Source organism: Glandiceps talaboti, chromosome 15, assembly GCF_964340395.1.
Source record: "Glandiceps talaboti chromosome 15, keGlaTala1.1, whole genome shotgun sequence".
In the NCBI taxonomy this organism is placed as follows: Eukaryota; Metazoa; Hemichordata; class Enteropneusta; family Spengelidae; genus Glandiceps; species Glandiceps talaboti.
The window spans coordinates 928,175-949,158 of record NC_135563.1 but is presented as its reverse complement, the minus strand read 5'-3'; the positions used below and the strand labels follow the sequence as shown (position 1 = coordinate 949,158).

At 37.6% G+C, this 20,984-nt stretch overlaps 1 protein-coding gene across 3 annotated transcripts in view; it reads left to right on the top strand.

Annotated features, from left to right (window-relative positions):
* Positions 1–12,941, top strand: part of LOC144446825 (transcription elongation regulator 1-like) — a 32,348-nt gene extending 19,407 nt beyond the window's left edge. Inside the window, exons 9-18 of one of the 3 annotated variants that reach the window (XM_078136665.1) lie at positions 183–334; positions 963–1,171; positions 1,429–1,637; positions 2,275–2,425; positions 4,583–4,750; positions 7,478–7,648; positions 10,440–10,616; positions 11,162–11,245; positions 11,379–11,479; positions 12,156–12,941. In XM_078136665.1, coding sequence (XP_077992791.1) covers positions 183–334; positions 963–1,171; positions 1,429–1,637; positions 2,275–2,425; positions 4,583–4,750; positions 7,478–7,648; positions 10,440–10,616; positions 11,162–11,245; positions 11,379–11,479; positions 12,156–12,366 — 1,633 coding nt within the window. In that variant the 3' untranslated portion in view covers positions 12,367–12,941. Of the gene's footprint in view, positions 1–182; positions 335–962; positions 1,172–1,428; positions 1,638–2,274; positions 2,426–3,237; positions 3,930–4,582; positions 4,751–7,477; positions 7,649–10,439; positions 10,617–11,161; positions 11,246–11,378; positions 11,480–12,155 lie in introns of those variants that run through there. The other 2 variants (XM_078136667.1, XM_078136666.1) reach the window with 2 other exon arrangements.
* The last annotated feature ends 8,043 nt before the right edge of the window (positions 12,942–20,984 follow it).

The window sequence follows — 20,984 nt, the reverse complement described above, 5'->3', positions numbered from 1 at the left end:
AATTTCACATATTGCTTGCCACCAGTTGAATCTTTACAAACTAATCCAGGCCTATACTTCCTGGTAAATACATGTTTAAATGTTTTTCTGTCGCCTATCTTAATTTCTTCAAATACAAAGAAATACTAGTTGTATTAATTTTAAAGTATGTGTTATTTTGTATGAATGTGCCTTCCCTACAGGTGTGTAGTATGGACAGGAGATGAGAGGGTGTTTTTTTTCAATGCCAGTACTCGTGCCTCACTCTGGGAAAAACCAGATGACTTGAAAGGCAGGGCAGATGTAGATAAAATGGTACAAGAGAAGCCATGGAGAGGCAAGTCAGATGAACCAGGTTAGCAGGGTTTTACATCACTTTTTGGTTATGGGGGTCTTTGTGACCCAAGGTCTGAAAATTTCATTGTAGAACCCACACCAATGTATTTGATATCATTGTAGAACCCACACCAATTTATTTGATATCATTGTAGAACCCACACCAATGTATTTATTTGATATCACTGTAGAACCTACACCAATCAGTGTATTTGATATCACTGTAGAACCCACACCAATGTATTTGATATCACTGTAGAACCCACACCAATGTATTTGATATCATTGTAGAACCCACACCAATGTATTTGATATCATTGTAGAACCCACACCAATGTATTTGATATCACTGTAGAACCTACACCAATCAGTGTATTTGATATCACTGTAGAACCCACACCAATGTATTTGATATCACTGTAGAACCCACACCAATGTATTTGATATCATTGTAGAACCCACACCAATGTATTTGATATCACTGTAGAACCCACACCAATGTATTTGATATCATTGTAGAACCTACACCAATGTATTTGATATCACTGGGGAACCCACACCAATATATTTGATATCATTGTAGAACCCACACCAATGTATTTGATATCACTGTAGAACCCACACCAATGTATTTGATATCACTGTAGAACCTACACCAATCAAGAAGAAATCAGATGATTTTGGATCTGAAGATGAACCAAAGGCTAAGAAAAAGAAAGAGGAGAAGTCATCTGAACCTCATGATCCAGAGAAAGAAGCTGCTATTGAAGCTGAAGTTAAGGCTGCTAGAGAGAGAGCTATTGTACCACTTGACATCAGGATGAAACAGTTCAAAGACATGCTATATGAAAGAGGGGTAGGTCTACTATGAAATGTATTGAAACAAAAATAAAAAATGATAAAGTAATGGGCTATATGGAAACAAAGGATAGTTTGTTGGCTTTTATGAACTGAAAGTACTGGTATATAATGGAAGAAATTATCAGTTCACCACTATGGTGATATGATTTGTTATTGCTGGTCATGACTTGTTGCCATATTTTATGACTGTGATGGTATCTAGCAGTATATCCCTGGTATTCAATCTTTCTTGTTGGATTCTTCCTCTTGCAGGTTTCAGCATTTTCTACTTGGGACAAAGAACTTCACAAAATTGTGTTTGATCCCAGATACCTATTACTCAATCCTAAGGAAAGAAAACAAGTGTTTGATCGGTATGTCAAACAAAGAGCAGAGGAAGAAAGGAAAGAGAAACACAGTAAATTGAAAGAGAAAAAAGAAGAATTTCGATCTCTGCTTGAAGATGCCAAGCTTACATCCAGGTCAGACAATACTTACCATCTGATGTTTGCTATTTACATTTTGTACTTTGTGAGGGGAGGGTAATGATTTGTTTACTATGTACTGTGTAAGAGGAGGGGAGTGATGCACTGTACAACATTTTACCCACAACTCTCTCTGATTTGTAGTGTTGGACATCATCTCCTTGAAGTCAGACAAATCTCACCAGTCTATAGAGTTTTGTAAAAACATTTTTCCATTTGGCAAGCGTAGAATTGCCACTGATGAGTTTCTGAATACCCATTTTCATCGGTTCTGGTATCAATGATTTATTGTAGAAGGAGTAGCAATTTTAGAAATTTGTCAACAGATTTTCTTGAAAGACATGCAGAATATTTGCAACGAAACTAAGGAAAATATATGCACCTGTTATGACTTTGCCAAAGATACAGATTTATTTGAATAGGTATGACAAAAGAAATTTACATACTAAAACTCATCATACACACTGACTACCCAAGTTATTGACACTTTAACATTGAAAAGTGTTTTATTCACAGCACAACCAGCACAAGCCAGAGATAGATAATGAACACTACAAAGTGTAATGTGTAACTTCTTGTATAAAGCTTGACTGTGATTAAGAGTGATGATTACTCTATGCTGTTTTTACTGCAGGACAACGTTTAGTGAATTTGCTACCAAGCATGGCAAGGAGGCAAGGTTCAAAGCCATTGACAAAATGAGAGAACGAGAAGGGCTTTTTAATGAATTCATGCTCCAAGTACGAAAGAAAGAGAAAGAAGAGGGAAGATCAAGGCAGGAGAAGGTCTGTTCGCTCTTTTCCAGTGGTATGGGAGATGTGAGATGGAGGGCCAGTCTTTACAATGACAATAAAACAATCTCTCATGTCAAAAGGGAGTGTCAGTATTTTAAGCTGTCCTGTAGACTGTGAATGAGCCAACAACCAGTTGAAATGTTTTAAATATGTCACTTCCAAGTGAACATTGCTTGCCATGATAGTAAATATTGTCAGTCAGTTTACAATACAAGACACTTTGTCACCATGTGTATGTATACCTCTCCAGCAAAGTATAGAATGATAACCAAGAATCTAGTTTTGACACTAACTGAAATCATTTAATAGTGTGTAACAATGATACATAGAAGGAAATTTGGTCTGTTGTACACTGCCATGTGATAAATATAACTTGAGAGCATTGGGGTAGACAGATAACAAAAAATATAAACTTGATATGGAAATGAGTTTGTTATATTGTCATGCGAGACAAACAAGTGAATAAGCCATTGAGCTTTTCTGACTACCGCCTATGTTATGGTAGCTCCCTCCGGTGTGGTTGTTGTAGCTGTGTGGTTTGAATGCTGCATCACAGAAGAAATGAAATATGATGAAATTCAGTTTTTAATTGTTGTATACATGAGTACATAATACATGCAATGGAAGCTATTCTTGACACCATATTGAAATGTAGTTACATGTACAGTGATCAGCAGATACAGCAGCTTTGAAATTTATCCTGTGAAAGAAAGTCTAGATTTTAAAGATTTTGATGTTTGATATTTCATGCATTGATACTTGATTAACTTACTAAATGACCCGTCTATGTTTTCAATCTGAAGCAGTTAGCAAACAAAGGCGTTGAGCTGTCAATCACTAGCAAGGTGCATTCTGGGAACCCTTGTGAGGAAAGCAATGCATTGTGGGTGATAGTATGCCTTCCTTCCTTCATCACTTGTGCTTGTCAAGCTTCCGGTACTAAATGTTTTGTTTCTTTTTATGTAGTTTTTCTTGAGAGTCAGAACCTGTCATATGAGTCATATCAGGAATTTCACCAAAGGAACCCTAAGTTGAAAATTGTTTTAATGCTTAATTTGTGTGAAGACTTTCTTAACATTCATGAATTGATGAAAAAGTTGTATCAACTTAGGGGATCTTTTCATGGTGACCAACCTTTTACTAAGATCTATGTAATATCATAATTTTGAAACTAAAATGTTAGATATTTTACGGTACAAAGGTAATGTATTTGGATGTGGAGTAAACTGCATGATGTACCTCATTTTCATGACTTGGGCCAGACTTGAAATGGCATTGAAATAATGTCACAAGGTGTAAAGTTTTAAAGTAGTCTGCTCCATTCAAATGTAGTGGCAAAACAGGGACCATTTAGTTGTTTTCAATAAACAACTTCACTTCTGATATTGTATAGGTTCTTGATGGTTAAAGCACTGAGTTGGATGTGGATATGTTTTCAAAGGGATTTGATAAATAGTTCATGATTTCAGGCAAAAGTTTAATATTGTTAGTGGATGGGACAGCAAGATATTGGTAAGAAAACGTGTGTGTGTATGTGTGTGAGTGCGTGCGTGCGTGCGTGTGTGTGTGTGTGGTTTGCCATACCACTATCTGTGTACTGATGTGTGGTTTGCCATACCACTATCTGTGAACTGACGTGTGGTTTGCCATACCACTATCTGTGTACTGATGTGTGGTTTGCCATACCACTATCTGTGAACTGATGTGTGGTTTGCCATACCACTATCTGTGAACTGACGTGTGGTTTGCCATACCACTATCTGTGTACTGACGTGTGGTTTGCCATACCACTATCTGTGTACTGACGTGTGGTTTGCCATACCACTATCTGTGAACTGACGTGTGGTTTGCCATACCACTATCTGTGAACTGACGTGTGGTTTGCCATACCACTATCTGTGAACTGACGTGTGGTTTGCCATACCACTATCTGTGAACTGACGTGTGGTTTGCCATACCACTATCTGTGAACTGACGTGTGGTTTGCCATACCACTATCTGTGAACTGATGTGTGGTTTGCCATACCACTATCTGTGAACTGACGTGTGGTTTGCCATACCACTATCTGTGAACTGACGTGTGGTTTGCCATACCACTATCTGTGAACTGACGTGTGGTTTGCCATACCTTTCTCTCCTCTACTGTAGATTAAAGCAGACTTCTTTGCAGTATTGTCTGACTGTAAATCCATTGAGAAGAGTTCTAAGTGGAGTCATGTCAAAGGAGATATGTCAGGGGATAGCAGGTACAAGGCTGTTGATGATAAGAAGCAACGTGAGCAATGGTTCCATGAATATGTCACCAATAAATTTAAGGTGAGATAATTAAGTTGTGGATGAAAACTCTGACCTTGCACTATATACCTTACACAATACTTCAAGCTATATACATACTATTATGTAATTAGTGTTAGTAACTTTTCAAAGTATAAAGACCACAGGATCCCACATACAGTGACTCTGTTGACTGATTGGAATACTGCATGTGGTAACAATCAAATGGGACAGTGTGACCCATGCCATTATGAAGTATAATAGTACACAAGAATAACAACTTCATCTTATGATAATTCAAATCACATACGGCATGTTATTTGATGATCACTGAAATCAGTATTGAAATGGTGAATGTATTATTGTGTCTATTCATGCATGTGCTTCAAATGATTTATTGTGTACACAAGTAGCACCCCTTTTACAAAATGAAGTCATCTGTCTGAAAATAGTTCATGTTTACAAGTTTTATGCTCTAAAGTTATGAGAGTTTGAAATAAAATTACTCGACATGTGATAGTTTCTAGGTCAAGTACTGTTGACTTCGCTTGTTAACTCCGACATCCTTGCTAAGATCCTGCATTGTTACTGTGACATTTTCAGTGGCATACTGTACAGTTGTTAGTCATTGACTTGGACCATGGACAGGAATGATTGGATCATAGAAGAACATAAGGCCCACACGTGTGTTGTGTACAGGCCACAGGTTGTTGTTAGAACAGACAAGTTATATCTCCTCCTCCTCCCCCCCCCCCCCCCATACCACTCATTCCATTTTGGCTGTGTGTCATGTCAGACAGAGAACACAAATATGCCTGTATCTGAGTATTCATGCTGTTTCTTACCAAGTATTTTGTGATAGACTAAACCATCCACAATCAAAATACACACCATTCATTTTCATTTTCACCAAAATTAAAATGTAGTATTTCATTTTAATTCAAAGACCAACCCTACAGAGAAATGGTATGTGCTATGATGCGTCTTGCACAATCTTGTGTTATCAGCAGTTTTAATATCAGTAAAGGAAGCATAGGATTTCACTGCAGCCAAATACCTAACACTTCTACACTTGGATTGGCAACTAAAATTCACAACATGGCTTGCTGTTTACATAGTAAATTATTATTATTATCTTTATTTTGCAACCAAACACAAAGAGGTGGTTGAAATCATACAATTTAAAATCGCAAATACACAAGAAAACACTGACTAAAAGAGTAAAGACATTAAGGCTAAAATGTTTAAGAATGATTCCTAATGAAAGGTTACAAAGCTAAATGAGTCTGTATTGACCCTGTTAATATTGTTTAATAGTCCAAGAACAGTCCACACTCTGAGAGTTTATTTTGGAACATGACATGTATATAAATAAAGTCAACCTACATCAGAGGCACCCACTGTTCTTTTGTTTCAGTTATTTTGTTGCCTTTAAATTGTCTCTGCTTGAAGCTCACATACTCCATGCAAGCATATGCACTGCTCTGTATTTAGTCCCCGGGGACTTATGGATTGGGTTCCGTCCGTCCGTCCGTCCGTCCATCCGTCCGCAGCCGTTTCTTGGAGATGCCAGGACCGATTTTTTTCAAACTTGGTACAGGGGCAACATGCTATGGCATATATATGCACGTCAATTTGTTTTATGATACCATCCAATATGGCCGCCTAGCAACCATTTTGTTTGCGAATTTTCCCTGTCTAAAGCCATAACTCAGACATGCTTGAACAGATCTCATTCAAAGTTGGTATTAGGACAGTGTTCTATGACATACCTGTGCATATCCATTTTCATTGTGATATGATCCAATATGGCTGCCTGGTAGCCATTTTGTTTGCGAATTTTCATGTCCAAAGCCATAACTCAGACATGCTTGAACAAATCTCATTCAAAGTTGGTATTTGGACAGTGTTCTATGACATACATGTGCATATCCATTTTCGTCGTGATACGATCCAATATGGCTGCCTGGCAGCCATTTTGTTTGTGAATTTTCCATGTCCAAAGCCATAACTCAGACTCCATTTTCATCGTGATATGATCCCCCATACCCAACCAATCCTTTATTGTTGGAGGCATATTCCATGTCCAACAAGCACGCACAACATATCTAAGTCTGTTTGTTTTAGGTTCACAAATGTTGTTGCGTGATCAGAGTAGTGATAATTCCTTAAAACCCAATTATAGTGGGGACTATGTCATTCTCAATGACTTGTTGTCAGTTGTAATTGATAGAAGTAGACTGTGAGTATACTTATTAAGTATACTGTGAGATAAGTCATTAAGGTGCGGAATTGTGAACTCCATTGAGGTGAGGAATTGTGAACTCCATTGAGGTGAGGAATTGTGAACTCCATTAAGGTGCGGAATTGTGAACTCCATTGAGGTGAGGAATTGTGAACTCCATTGAGGTGAGGAATTGTGAACTCCATTGAGGTGAGGAATTGTGAACTCCATTGAGGTGAGGAATTGTGAACTCCATTAAGGTGAGGAATTGTGAACTCCATTGAGGTGCGGAATTGTGAACTCCATTAAGGTGCGGAATTGTGAACTCCATTGAGGTGCGGAATTGTGAACTCCATTAAGGTGAGGAATTGTGAACTCCATTAAGGTGAGGAATTGTGAACTCCATTGAGGTGCGGAATTGTGTTTTAGCCAGTTTAGAAAGCTAAATTAGACGCAGTTCTGCACCTAACTCAGATAAGTAGACTGTGAGTAGTATACTTGTAATGTTATACTCACCAAAATTAATTCACAATTGTATATTGCAGGAGGTGAATGAAGATGCAGAACGACAGAAGAGAATTGAGGAGAGTCTTAGAGAACGGGAGAGAGAAGTACAGAAAGCCAGATCAGAACAATTACGAGAGCTAGATAGAGAAAGAGACCAACACAAAAAGGATGAAGCCATGCAACATTTCAAAGCATTATTAGCTGACTTGGTAAGTGATCATTTAATTAACTTGGCCAGTGATAGCATGACAGACACAATGGCTGCATCACATTGATAAAGTCAGAATTTGTACGGACAAAGGGGACATGCACTTAATTTTGTTCAAACAAATACTTGGAAGAAAGGAGTAAACACAGATGTCCAGGTACATAAAGGGAATTATGGGTAATTTAATGCATATGCTGGAAATTCAAACTGCCATAAAAGGAGCACTGACACTGAGCTTATTTTTTTATACCATTTTGCACCTAAAAAAATGTACATGACTCTCATATTTCATATCGTCCGCCTGGACTGATTTTTTTCAAACTTGGTACAGGGGCAACATACTATGGCATACATATGCACGTCAATTTGTTTTATGATACAATCCAATATGGCCGCCTAGCAACCATTTTGTTTGCGAATTTTCCCTGTCTAAAGCCATAACTCAGACATGCTTTAACAGATCTCATTCAAAGTTGGTATTAGGACAGTGTTCTATGACATACATGTACATATTCATTGTTGTCATGATACGATCCAATATGGCCGCCTAGCAGCCATTTTGTTTGTGAATTTTCATGTCCAAAGCCATAACTCAGACATGCTTGAACAGATCTCATTCAAAGTTATTATTAGGACAGTGTTCTATGACATACATGTGCATATCCATTTTCGTCGTGATACGATCCAATATGGCTGCCTGGCAGCCGTTTTGTTTGTGAATTTTCCATGTCCAAAGCCATAACTCAGACTCCATTTTCATCGTGATATGATCCCCCATACCCAACCAATCCTTTATTGTTGGAGGCATATTCCATGTCCAACAAGCACACACAACATATCTAAGTCTGTTTGTTTTAGGTTCACAAATGTTGTTGCGTGATCAGAGTAGTGATAATTCCTTAAAACCCAATTATAGCGGGGACTATGTCATTCTCAATGACTTGTTAATTTATGCAATGACTAGTGTTTATTTTATTTCATTCTATTTGTTAGTTGTGCTCTTAGTTTTGGTCTTAGACTATCCGGAAACTTACTGATAACTTTGTAGACTCCAATTACTTAGAACCGCTGAGTTCATTAGTATCAATTATGTATGCATAAACTATACACATTGGTAATGTGGATGTTTAGCATTTTTCCAGGGTAACTAAAGGAAATGTAAAACATTCACAACAAGTTACACAATGAACTATAAAACAAATTAAAAGTGGATTCAACAAGGTTGAATATGTTAAAGTAATCACCATTATTGAAAATAGCCATAATGTTTTTTATGGGGGGGGGGGGGGGGGGGGGGGTGGATAAATACACAAAATTGTGTGTACAATTAACCCAGCATGTAGGTTGTATGGTATAGTACAGTGTATGTAGTTAGTGACCTTCACAATAACGCCCAGTGGCCAGCAAACAAATTACTTTGGTTTTAAAAAGTGAATAAATTAACAGATACAAATGTAATGGAAAAGTAGTAGCAACCTGCACAAAAGTTACACTCCAAGGCCCGCAGTGGCCCACAATCCACACAATAGTTACACTCCCAGGTCCGCAGTGGCCCACAATCCACAAAATAGTTACACTCCCAGGCCTGCAGTGGCCCACAATCCACACAATAGTTACACTCCCAGGCCCGCAGTGGCCCACAATCCACAAAATAGTTACACTCCCAGGCCTGCAGTGGCCCACAATCCACACAATAGTTACACTCCCAGGCCCACAGTGGCCCACAATCCACAAAATAGTTACACTCCCAGGCCTGCAGTGGCCAACAATCTGCACAATAGTTACACTCCCAGGTCCGCAGTGGCCCACAATCCACAAAATAGTTACACTCCCAGGCCTGCAGTGGCCCACAATCCACACAATAGTTACACTCCCAGGCCCGCAGTGGCCCACAATCCACAAAATAGTTACACTCCCAGGCCTGCAGTGGCCCACAATCTGCACAATAGTTACACTCCCAGGTCCGCAGTGGCCCACAATCCACAAAATAGTTACACTCCCAGGCCTGCAGTGGCCCACAATCCACACAATAGTTACACTCCCAGGTCCGCAGTGGCCCACAATCCACAAAATAGTTACACTCCCAGGCCCGCAGTGGCCCACAATCCACAAAATAGTTACACTCCCAGGTCCGCAGTGGCCAACAATCTGCACAATAGTTACACTCCCAGGCCCGCAGTGGCCCACAATCCACACAATAGTTACACTCCCAGGTCCGCAGTGGCCCACAATCCACAAAATAGTTACATTCCCAGGCCCGCAGTGGCCCACAATCCACACAATAGTTACACTCCCAGGCCTGCAGTGGCCCACAATCCACACAATAGTTACACTCCCAGGTCCGCAATGGGCCACAATCCGCACGATAGTTATATGCCCAGGCCCGCAATGGGCCACAATCTGCACAATAGTTACACTCTCTGACTATACCCAGGCCCTTGCAGGGCTGTCATCTTGATCAAAGATAACAGATTACAACAACTACAAATAATACCTGCTTTTGAATCTAAGTATATTGAGTTTACAATGCAAGTTGACTAATATGTCTAAGTTGTGTCTGTGTGCTAGTAACCCACCCATCACTCTTTGAACTAAAGGTAATACATGACAGACCTAAACTACAAATGAATTATGTCATATGAATTATTATAGCAAGATAACATACAACAAAATACAATTTGTTTCTACACAAGTCTTGACTTCTGAATATGAAAATACTAACAATAGATATAACAATAGCAACATTACTTTTGATGTGATTCATAAATACATAACTTTGTCATGTAATGCAGGTCAGAGATTCTGATGCTGTATGGCGGGAAACTAGGCGACAATTACGCAAGGACCACAGATGGGATTTGGCACAGTTACTAGAAAGGGAAGAGAAGGAGAAAGTTTTCCAAGAACACATAGAAGCATTAAGTAAAAGGAAACGAGAACAGTTCAAACAGTTGTTAGATGAGACACAGGTTAGTTTAAGTCGATATTAACAGCTTAATGTATGTGTGTGTGTGTGTGTGTGTGTGTGTGTGTGTGTGTGTGTGTGTGTGTGTGTGTGTCTGTCTGTCTGTCTGTCTGTGTGTGTGTGTGTGTGTGTGTGTGTGTGTGTGTGTTGGGGTGGGTGTGTGTGTTGGGGTGGGTGTTTACTGTTATAAACCTGTCCATTATAGTTCCCATCACACAAAAATGATTTTACTTATAAGGATCTGTTTTGTACCCCTAAATACAAATATTTCTACCAAAAAAATTTCAAATTGAGAAATGGGGAGAATTGTCACTATAGTAAATGCACGTGCATGGCAATAAAATACAGCAAAGTGTCAATAAAAGAACTATTTTTCCTCACTACATACTGGCTTTTTATTATACTACTACATAGATTTGATACCGATTTGCTCCCTGAAACAATTTTCAATTTAGCTGGTTTAGTTATAAGGGGGCAGAGTCTGAGGCCTAACTACATTGAACTATTGATCTCACCCCTAAATACTAAACGTGATAGTCTATTTTACAGGTGAGTCTGACAGCTTCATGGAAAGAAGTTCGTAAACAAATCAAAGAAGATCCTAGGTTTCTGAAGTTCTCATCAAGTGACAGGGTGAGTAGTACATCATGATAATTAGGAATAGTTATATGATTTCTATTCACCGTCTTTATATTACATCATTTGATGGTGTAGTATTAACACATGTTGTCATTGGTAATAAGACAATGTAAACTTTGTATTACAGAGGAGAGAGCGTGAGTTCAGCGACTACATACGAGACAAATTCATAGCTGCCAAAGCAGACTTTAGGAGTCTACTTAAAGAGACAAAATTTATCACATACAGGTGAGTTTATCTGATAAATTGTGTTGTGTCTTTCACATGTGTGTGTATATATGTATTGATGGATGACAGTGTACATAAATGTAAACTATGTATGTGTGTATGTGTGTGTGACCTCCTGTTATCAGATACCACACTTGGTGTTTACTGTTTGAATTGAACTTTCCAAAGAGTGTAATTGTTTATATACAGGGGTCTTATCAATTGAGTTTATCTTGAAAATCACAGTTGTGTCTATTCCTTTCACACTGGTCACTTTGAATTTTATTGTAATTGATACATCTATGGAAATGCCAACTTGTAAGCAAATGTAAAGAGGAACACAACTCTAGGCTTATACAGAAATAAAATTAAGACATTTTCAACATTTTATATGTATACGTGTGTAATGTATGTATGTATGTATGTATGTATGTATGTGTGTGTGTGTATGTATGTATGTATGTATGTGTGTATATATGTATGTATGTATGTATGTATGTATGTATGTGTGTGTATGTATGTATGTATGTATGTATGTATGTCATGTATGTATGTATGTATGTATGTGTGTGTGTATGTATGTATGTATGTGTGTATATATGTATGTATGTATGTATGTATGTATGTATGTGTGTGTATGTATGTATGTATGTATGTATGTAATTATTCACATATGTTGTCCTCTTTACTATTTAAGGTCAAAACGAGTAATAGATGACACAGAAGGACACCATTTAGCTGACATAGAACAAATATTACAGAAAGATAAACGTTATATTGTGTTGGATTGTGTACCAGAAGAACGGAAAAAACTGTTAGTAGCATACATAGAAGATTTATCATCCAAAGGACCACCACCACCTCCAACAGCTTCAGAGCCATCACGTCGTAGTACAATCAAACCATGAACTCTAGAGGACAGTTTTAGTATTTTGGGATTGCCATATAGACAGTACAAATAATTTCAACTTTAAAACTTGTACATGGAAGGAAAGTGATTTGTTGAATGGACTTTAATAGTCTTTGTCTCTACCCCAGTTGCCTTTCCACACTGCAATTGTTTGAGATAGGGACTGTATAGAAGATAAGTTGAAATAATATGTTTATCTGTTACTTAGCAATGTATAAACAGAAGACTTTATAGGACAAATTTAGAATGTCAGGATGAGTCCGTGACACTTGATTGAAGTCAGGTCAGACCTTGATTAACTTTGCTTATACATAGAGACTGACATGCATATGCACACATACACACCCTCACACACCTATCTTAGCTAGATGCTGCATATGATGGTTTGATTATAGAGTTACAGAATAGGGAGAATACAGTACTTATATCATTATCAAGACATACCAATGAGTTATAATACTGAATCTGTATGGCAAACATTGCCCAATGTCAATCCAAAATACATACATACACATGTACATACACACATTGTACATACATGTACATACACACATGTATACACACACACACACACGCACACACACACACACACACACATACATACATACATACATACATACATACATACATACATACATACATACATACATACATACATAACGGGTGAATTCTTTGTACATGACATTTCTGTTATCTTCAGTGTTGTGTTTTGCTGTGTCAAGTATGTTTCCCCAAATAGGCTCCCATTTTGGGTCAAATTTACTGAATAAAGTGCATCAATCTGACAGACCTTTCTGTGTTAGCTGTATATTTTTAATCAAACTTAGCAAAAACAGATATGCTGTACTCCCTGTGATGTGTATTATGGCTTAATCCAGTGTTTATGCTAAGGTTGGGAAACATCCGGTAACAGAAAGGGGTAAAAATGGCCATTTCCCCATAGAGTCTATTGTAATGTTGTTGGGGAACCCCCGGTAACAGAAAGGGGGAAAGGGGTAAAAATGGCCGTTTCCCCATAGAGTCTATTGTAATGTTGTTGGGGAACCCCCGGTAACAGAATGGGAGAAAGGGGTAAAAATGGCCGTTTCCCCATAGGATCTATTGTAATGTTGGGGAAGACGGGTAAAATGACATGGGAACCCTGATAGATTATGCATACTTACTGCCCTTAGCAAAAATACTATAATCCAAACTAGTACAGCTTACTAAGGGGTTGTTCCAAAAATAGAACTGTAGAGGTGCAACTGATGCATTGTGGTGTTTATAGTGTGTGATATATCTAAAATTGATTAACTTTGAGGTGACAAATATTTTGACAGATATTTCTTTAATTTCTTAATCTTGGCAAGTTCCTGAAAAATATTTTAAATTATAAACTGACATATAGGAGTAAAAATTGAGTCGTGGATTTATTTTTGGAAAAAAAAGACCTTGCATATATTGTATTGTGTAAATCAATACATAAATTGTAATATAGAAAGCCTGAACAACTCAGAAAATGTGAAAACTTGAAGTTGTTTTGAATGACTGCCAGTACTTAAGCCATATTTGCATATGTGCAAGTATTTCTGATGTGACATAATGTTTAGTTTATACCATCTAACATCAGCATACACACAGTACTGCAACTACTCAACATCAGCATACACACAGTACTGCAACTACTCAACATCAGAATACAGACAGTACTGCAAGTACTCAACATCAGAATACAGACAGTACTGCAAGTACTCAACATCAGAATACAGACAGTACTGCAACTACTCAACATCAGAATAGACAGTACTGCAACTACTCAACATCAGAATACACACAGTACTGCAACTACTCGACATCAGAATACACACAGTACTGCAACTACTCAACATCAGAATACACACACTACTGCAACTTCTCAACATCAGAATAGACAGTACTGCAACTACTCAACATCAGAATACAGACAGTACTGCAACTACTCAACATCAGCATACACACAGTACTGCAACTACTCAACATCAGAATACACACAGTACTGCAAGTACTCAACATCAGAATACAGACAGTACTGCAAGTACTCAACATCAGAATACAGACAGTACTGCAACTACTCAACATCAGAATACAGACAGTACTGCAACTACTCAACATCAGATACAGACAGTACTGCAACTACCCAACATCAGAATACAGACAGTACTGCAACTACTCAACATCAGAATACAGACAGTACTGCAACTACTCAACATCAGAATACAGACAGTACTGCAACTACCCAACATCAGAATACAGACAGTACTGCAACTACTCAACATCAGAATACAGACAGTACTGCAATTACTCAACATCAGAATATACACAGTACTGCAACTACCCAACATCAGAATTCACACAGTACTGCAAGTACTCAACATCAGAATACATACTACTGCAACTACTCAATTTAGCATTATAGCTGTAACGTGTAACCGTAAGTTTACATTTTTCACATCAATGGAAATTCAGCCAATCTTTGTATTTGTCACCTCTTTTGCACGTTTAAATCTAATTTTGTTCATAAAGACCTTCAACAGTATCTTCATCATAATGATGGCTGAACAACAATATCATGATTTGTAGCAGAGCTGCACTGATAAGGGACAGTAGTGCTCTAGGCACGGTGTGGTGTATGTGTGTGTGTGTGGGTGTCTTCACTCAAAAAATCACCAGACCAATTTCCTTGGTATTTGTTGGGGACATTACTATTGGCGTCTAGTTGGGAAATTGTTCAAAGCACAATGATTGCATCACACATGTGTGATTTCTTAAACTCAAACTCCAAAACTACTGGGCAGCTTGGTCTAAAATTTGGTGGGAATGTGCTTAGGGGGGGATTTGTTCATGACATGATGATTCATCAGTAATATGTGAATTAGGGTTAAAATGTGTCTTTTTTGGTCAAAACTACTTAACAGATTGGGCTGAAATTTAATGGGGATGCATTTGGGGGCACGGTAAAGATGAAGAAATATTAAGCATATAATGATCTCATCAGTGATATGCAAATTAGGTGTAAAAATGTGAATTTTGGTCGAAAACTTGTATCCAAAAAAGTACTTGGTCAATGAAACTGAAATTTGGTGAGATTTTTGAAGAAGTGTTATTCTGCAGATTTTGTGCCAGTGTACTTTGCTAAAACAACATCATCTGGTAGGCAAGTGAGTAAACATTCAAAAATGTATGCAAACGATGACATATTTCACAAAGATAACGGATTCTTAGATAAGTGGGCATTCAAAAAGTGTATGTGAATGTGGCTAGCAACAAGACCACGTCCATAGCACCAGCCATATGATGTATATCGCAAAAATAACATCAGGGATTCATAGACAAGTGAATGAACATTCAGTAAAAATGTATGCAAATATGTCTAGCAACATGACCATGCCCATAGCAACAGCCAAATGACCGTGTATATTGCAGAGATAACAACAGGGTTGGATAGGCAACTGGACAATCATTCAGGAAATGAATACCTATACCTAGCATGGATCAACATGTGGATAAACATTTTTAAAAAGTGTTATAATTGTGCTACAATGCCATTGACGCTATAATTTTTGTAGAATTACAATAAATGATGTTACCAGTAATTTATAGTACTTCTGAAATAATGTTTGTGTCACTAGATATGTCACTATAGTGTATGAAATGACCTGTAAGTCACCAAAGTATGAAATACTGTAAGTCACTAAGGTATGAAATGACCTGTAAGTCACTAAGGTATGAAATGACCTGTAAGTCACTAAGGTATGAAATGACCTGTAAGTCACTATGGTATGAAATGACCTGTAAGTCACCAAAGTATGAAATGACCTGTAAGTCACTAAGGTATGAAATGACCTGTAAGTCACCAAGGTATGAAATGACCTGTAAGTCACCAAGGTATGAAATGACCTGTAAGTCACTAAGGTATGAAATGACCTGTAAGTCACCAAGGTATGAAATGACCTGTAAGTCACCAAAGTATGAAATGACCTGTAAGTCACTAAGGTATGAAATGACCTGTAAGTCACCAAGGTATGAAATGACCTGTAAGTCACTAAGGTATGAAATGACCTGTAAGTCACCAAGGTATGAAATGACCTGTAAGGTACCAAGGTATGAAATGACCTGTAAGTCACTAAGGTATGAAATGACCTGTAAGTCACTAAGGTATGAAATGACCTGTAAGTCACTAAGGTATGAAATGACCTGTAAGTCACCAAGGTATGAAATGACCTGTAAGTCACTTAGGTATGAAATGACCTGTAAGTCACTAAGGTATGAAATGACCTGTAAGTCACTAAGGTATGAAATGACCTGTAAATCACCAAGGTATGAAATGACCTGTAAGTCACCAAGGTATGAATTGACCTGTAAGTCACTAAGGTATGAAATGACCTGTAAGTCACTAAGGTATGAAATGACCTGTAAGTCACTAAGGTATGAAATGACCTGTAAGTCACTTAGGTATGAAATGACCTGTAAGTCACTAAGGTATGAAACGACCTGTAAGTCACCAAGGTATGAAATGACCTGTAAGTCACCAAGGTATGAAATGACCTGTAAGTCACCAAGGTATGAAATGACCTGTAAGTCACCAAGGTATGAAATGACCTGTAAGTCACTAAGGTCTGAAATGACCTGTAAGTCACCAAGGTATGAAATGACCTGTAAGTCACTAAGGTATGAAATGACCTGTAAGTCACTAAGGTATGAAATGACCTGTAAGTCACTAAGGTATGAAATGACCTGTAAGTCACTAAGGTATGAAATGACCTGTAAGTCACTAAGGTATGAAATGACCTGTAAGTCACCAAGGTATGAAATGACCTGTAAGTCACCAAGGTATGAAATGACCTGTAAGTCACTAAGGTATGAAATGACCTGTAAGTCACTAAGGTATGAAATGACCTGTAAGTCACTAAGGTATGAAATGACCTGTAAGTCACCAAGGTATGAAATGACCTGTAAGTCACCAAGGTATGAAATGACCTGTAAGTCACCAAGGTATGAAATGACCTGTAAGTCACCAAGGTATGAAATGACCTGTAAGTCACCAAGGTATGAAATGACCTGTAAGTCACCAAGGTATGAAATGACCTGTAAGTCACTAAGGTATGAAATGACCTGTAAGTCACTATGGTATGAAATGACCTGTAAGTCACTAAGGTATGAAATGACTAAGTCACTAATGTATGAAATGACCTGTAAATCACCAAAGTATGAAATGACCTGTAAGTCACTAAGGTATGAAATGACCTAGCATGTCAAATTCAACTTGTATTATCAATACATTACTTGGTGCTCAATATTGTGGGATTGAAGTTTTCTGTATTTCCTTGTTGACAATGACAATTGTATCCGTCATAAAATCAAACCATATTTCAAAGTCAATGATGTTTATTGGTGAATTATCCAAATACAGAAACAGCTCCGTTTATCATCGATGGCAATCTGTGATCCGAGACGATTTTAAAAGGTCCCCGTTTGAAATGCATCATAAATTAAAGTTAAAACATTTATTATCTTAAAGCTCATTACTACATCCCCAAAGCTGTTTCAAGCCTCCATGTCCTCTACTACAAGTTTTGTTTCTTTAGGTGCGTAAAATTTGTGTCCATTATGGCCTTCATGGCAAAGTTCAAAGTCACTGCTAGTACCGTTGTGTTGTAGTTTCATAGCAGGACAACTCTTTGGTCGTTCACCAGTGTAGGTTTCTTTGTATGTTGTTTGTAGTTCCATGGTACCAGCTGAGGAACCTGGTCTCTTCTGAGGTGTGATAAGTGTAGCAGCTGGTGCATATATACCTTTGTAGTGGGCTTGGCATGTTGACTCGGCAATGAACTTGACCTTTGGAGGTTCATACAGCTGGTTGACCTTGTAGGTCTTGGCAGGTCGAATACCCTTCCACTCGACATATTCCTTGTTGTATTCAGAGGTGCCAGTGAATGGGATACGATCTGCCACCTTCAATGAACCGTTGTTGATAAATGGTTCTGGGCGATAATTATGATTAACATCCGGGTTGAATAAGGTTTGTGGATCAACATAGTTGTCCTGGTAGGATGTTTGATGGTTGAATGGTTCTGACTGCCTGTAGGGTGCACGTTGTGCCCAAGGGTGTGTTTCTCTCCTCTGTACAGGCCAGGCTTGATATGCCATGCTGTGGATGGTAGTGGGATCAAATCTAACACCTATAATAAAAACATTAATGCTTAGTGATTCATGTGATGTCAATATAATAACATGCAAGGTACGGTGGATCGGACCACAAGAAACATCCTAATAGTAATAATTGTGTTTCTAAGTGTTTGTCTTTGACAAAGTTACCTGTAACAAACTGACGTTTTTCACCAAAGAACGGAACTAGCCATGATGAAGGTCATGATATTTCAATGTTTAGATTTCTATATTACCGTATATACCGCAATTTGATTTCTATATTACCGTATATACCGCAATTTGATTTCTATAATACTGTATATACTGTGCAATTTGATTTCTATATTACTACATATATGCTGCAATTTGATTTCTATATTACTGTATATGTTGCAATTTGATTTCTATATTACTGTATATGCTGCAATTTGATTTCTATATTACTGTATATGCTGCAATTTGATTTCTATATTACTGTATATACTGTGCAATTTGATTTCTATATTACTACATATATGCTGCAATTTGATTTCTATATTACTGTATATGCTGCAATTTGATTGCTATATTACTGTATATACCGCAATTTGATTTCTATATTACTGTATATACCGCAATTTGATTTCTATATTACTGTATATGCTGCAATTTGATTTCTATATTACTGTATATACCGCAGTTTGATTTCTATATTACTACATATATGCTGCAATTTGATTTCTATATTACTGTATATGCTGCAATTTGATTTCTATATTACTGTATATGCTGCAATTTGATTTCTATATTACTGTATATGCTGCAATTTGATTTCTATATTACTGTATATGCCGCAATTTGATTTCTATATTACTGTATATACCACAATTTGATTTCTATATTACTGTATATACCACAATTTGCTTTCTATATTACTGTATATGCTGCAATTTGATTTCTATATTACTGTATACAGTATACTGTATACAGTAAGGAGGTCAACAGCAATGTCAGCTTACATGAAGGTTCGTATTTCTGTTCAGGTTTGTAGCTTGCTTCTCGCTGATGGTTCTCATGGGCCTTGAAGTCATGTGTAAATGTGGTGACAGCTTCAAACTTGGTTTTGTTTGGTACATATTCCTCTTTCTTTGAAAATTGTGATGACAAGGGAACAGTCTTTGGCGTGTAGTCTGTTTTGTGAGTCGTTTCATCATTAAATGGTTGATCTGCAGTGTGTTTTCCTTCAACTGGTTTTATAGGGTAGGATGGCGATACATTTCTATGAGCTTTGAAATCGTCCTGTGAAAGAAAAATTGAAACTTGAAAATAAGTCAAGTGGTCGTACATTAATGACATATTTGTTTACAAAATTATTCATACTGCCACCACCTTTCCCTTCCTCCTTCTTTCCCTTTCCCTGGACAATTTGATAATTTACCTGTACAGTTGAAGTTGACTGGAATCTAACATTCCGGTTGATGTTCTCGGATAAGTTTTCCTGAGGTTTGACAGCAGATGGTTTGCTGCAGTCAATTTCAGATGGCGTGAATTCACGATACGTTATTTGGTGCACTGTTTTATGATCGAAAAGAGTCGGTGTACTTCTTGGCTGTTGGACAGGTTTGTAAGATTGTGTTGGACTTGCACCACGATACTTGAATGCCGTTGCATACGACGATGAAGTACTCATTGGTATCGTTGGTTTTTCGTATTCTTCCTTTTGTTCCTGGCGTTTCTCAGGCACCTGTTAAGAGACAAACATGTACACATGTGAGCGACACAACTTTATTCTTTTTCTTGGAAGAAAAAATAATTAAAAATCAAAGTGAAAAGTAAATGAGAAGGTATACTGCCTTGTCATCTTACATCGTTGTGTAAACCATAATGAATATAAATGTCTTCTGAAGGAATAATTATTCTGTTGTAAATATAACAAAGTCGTTTTACAGTAGAGAATGTATCGTTCATTGTTCCAAAAATCAATAGGACGGTACAATAATTATAGTAGTTACTTTAGAAAGATAAATTTCAAGAATGTAACTCTCTCTCTCTCTCTCTCTCTCTCTCTCTCTCTCTCTCTCTCTCTCTCTCTCTCTCTCTCTCTCTCTCTCTCTCTCTCTCTCTCTCTCTCTCTCTCTCTCTCTCTCTCTCTAAGCTTGGTGTTTTAAAGAGGAAAAGGAAAGGGTGTATCATCTTGAATTTATTGTATACCTGATGTTTGACGTAGGTCAGATTGTGCGTTGTGTTTATATCCATTGGAGTCTTGATGGTCATAGCAGACTGATTCTTTGGTCTTACGATATTCGGACGGCGATGCGCAGGCCATGGTTTGAATTCCTGAAAGTGTGTATAACATTGTACAATATGGTGAGAATGGTTATAATCGATTCCATATAACGAAGTAGAAGTATTCTTGAAACATTGATAGTACAAAAAGAATTCAAAATATACCATATATCTAGTCGAGGTATT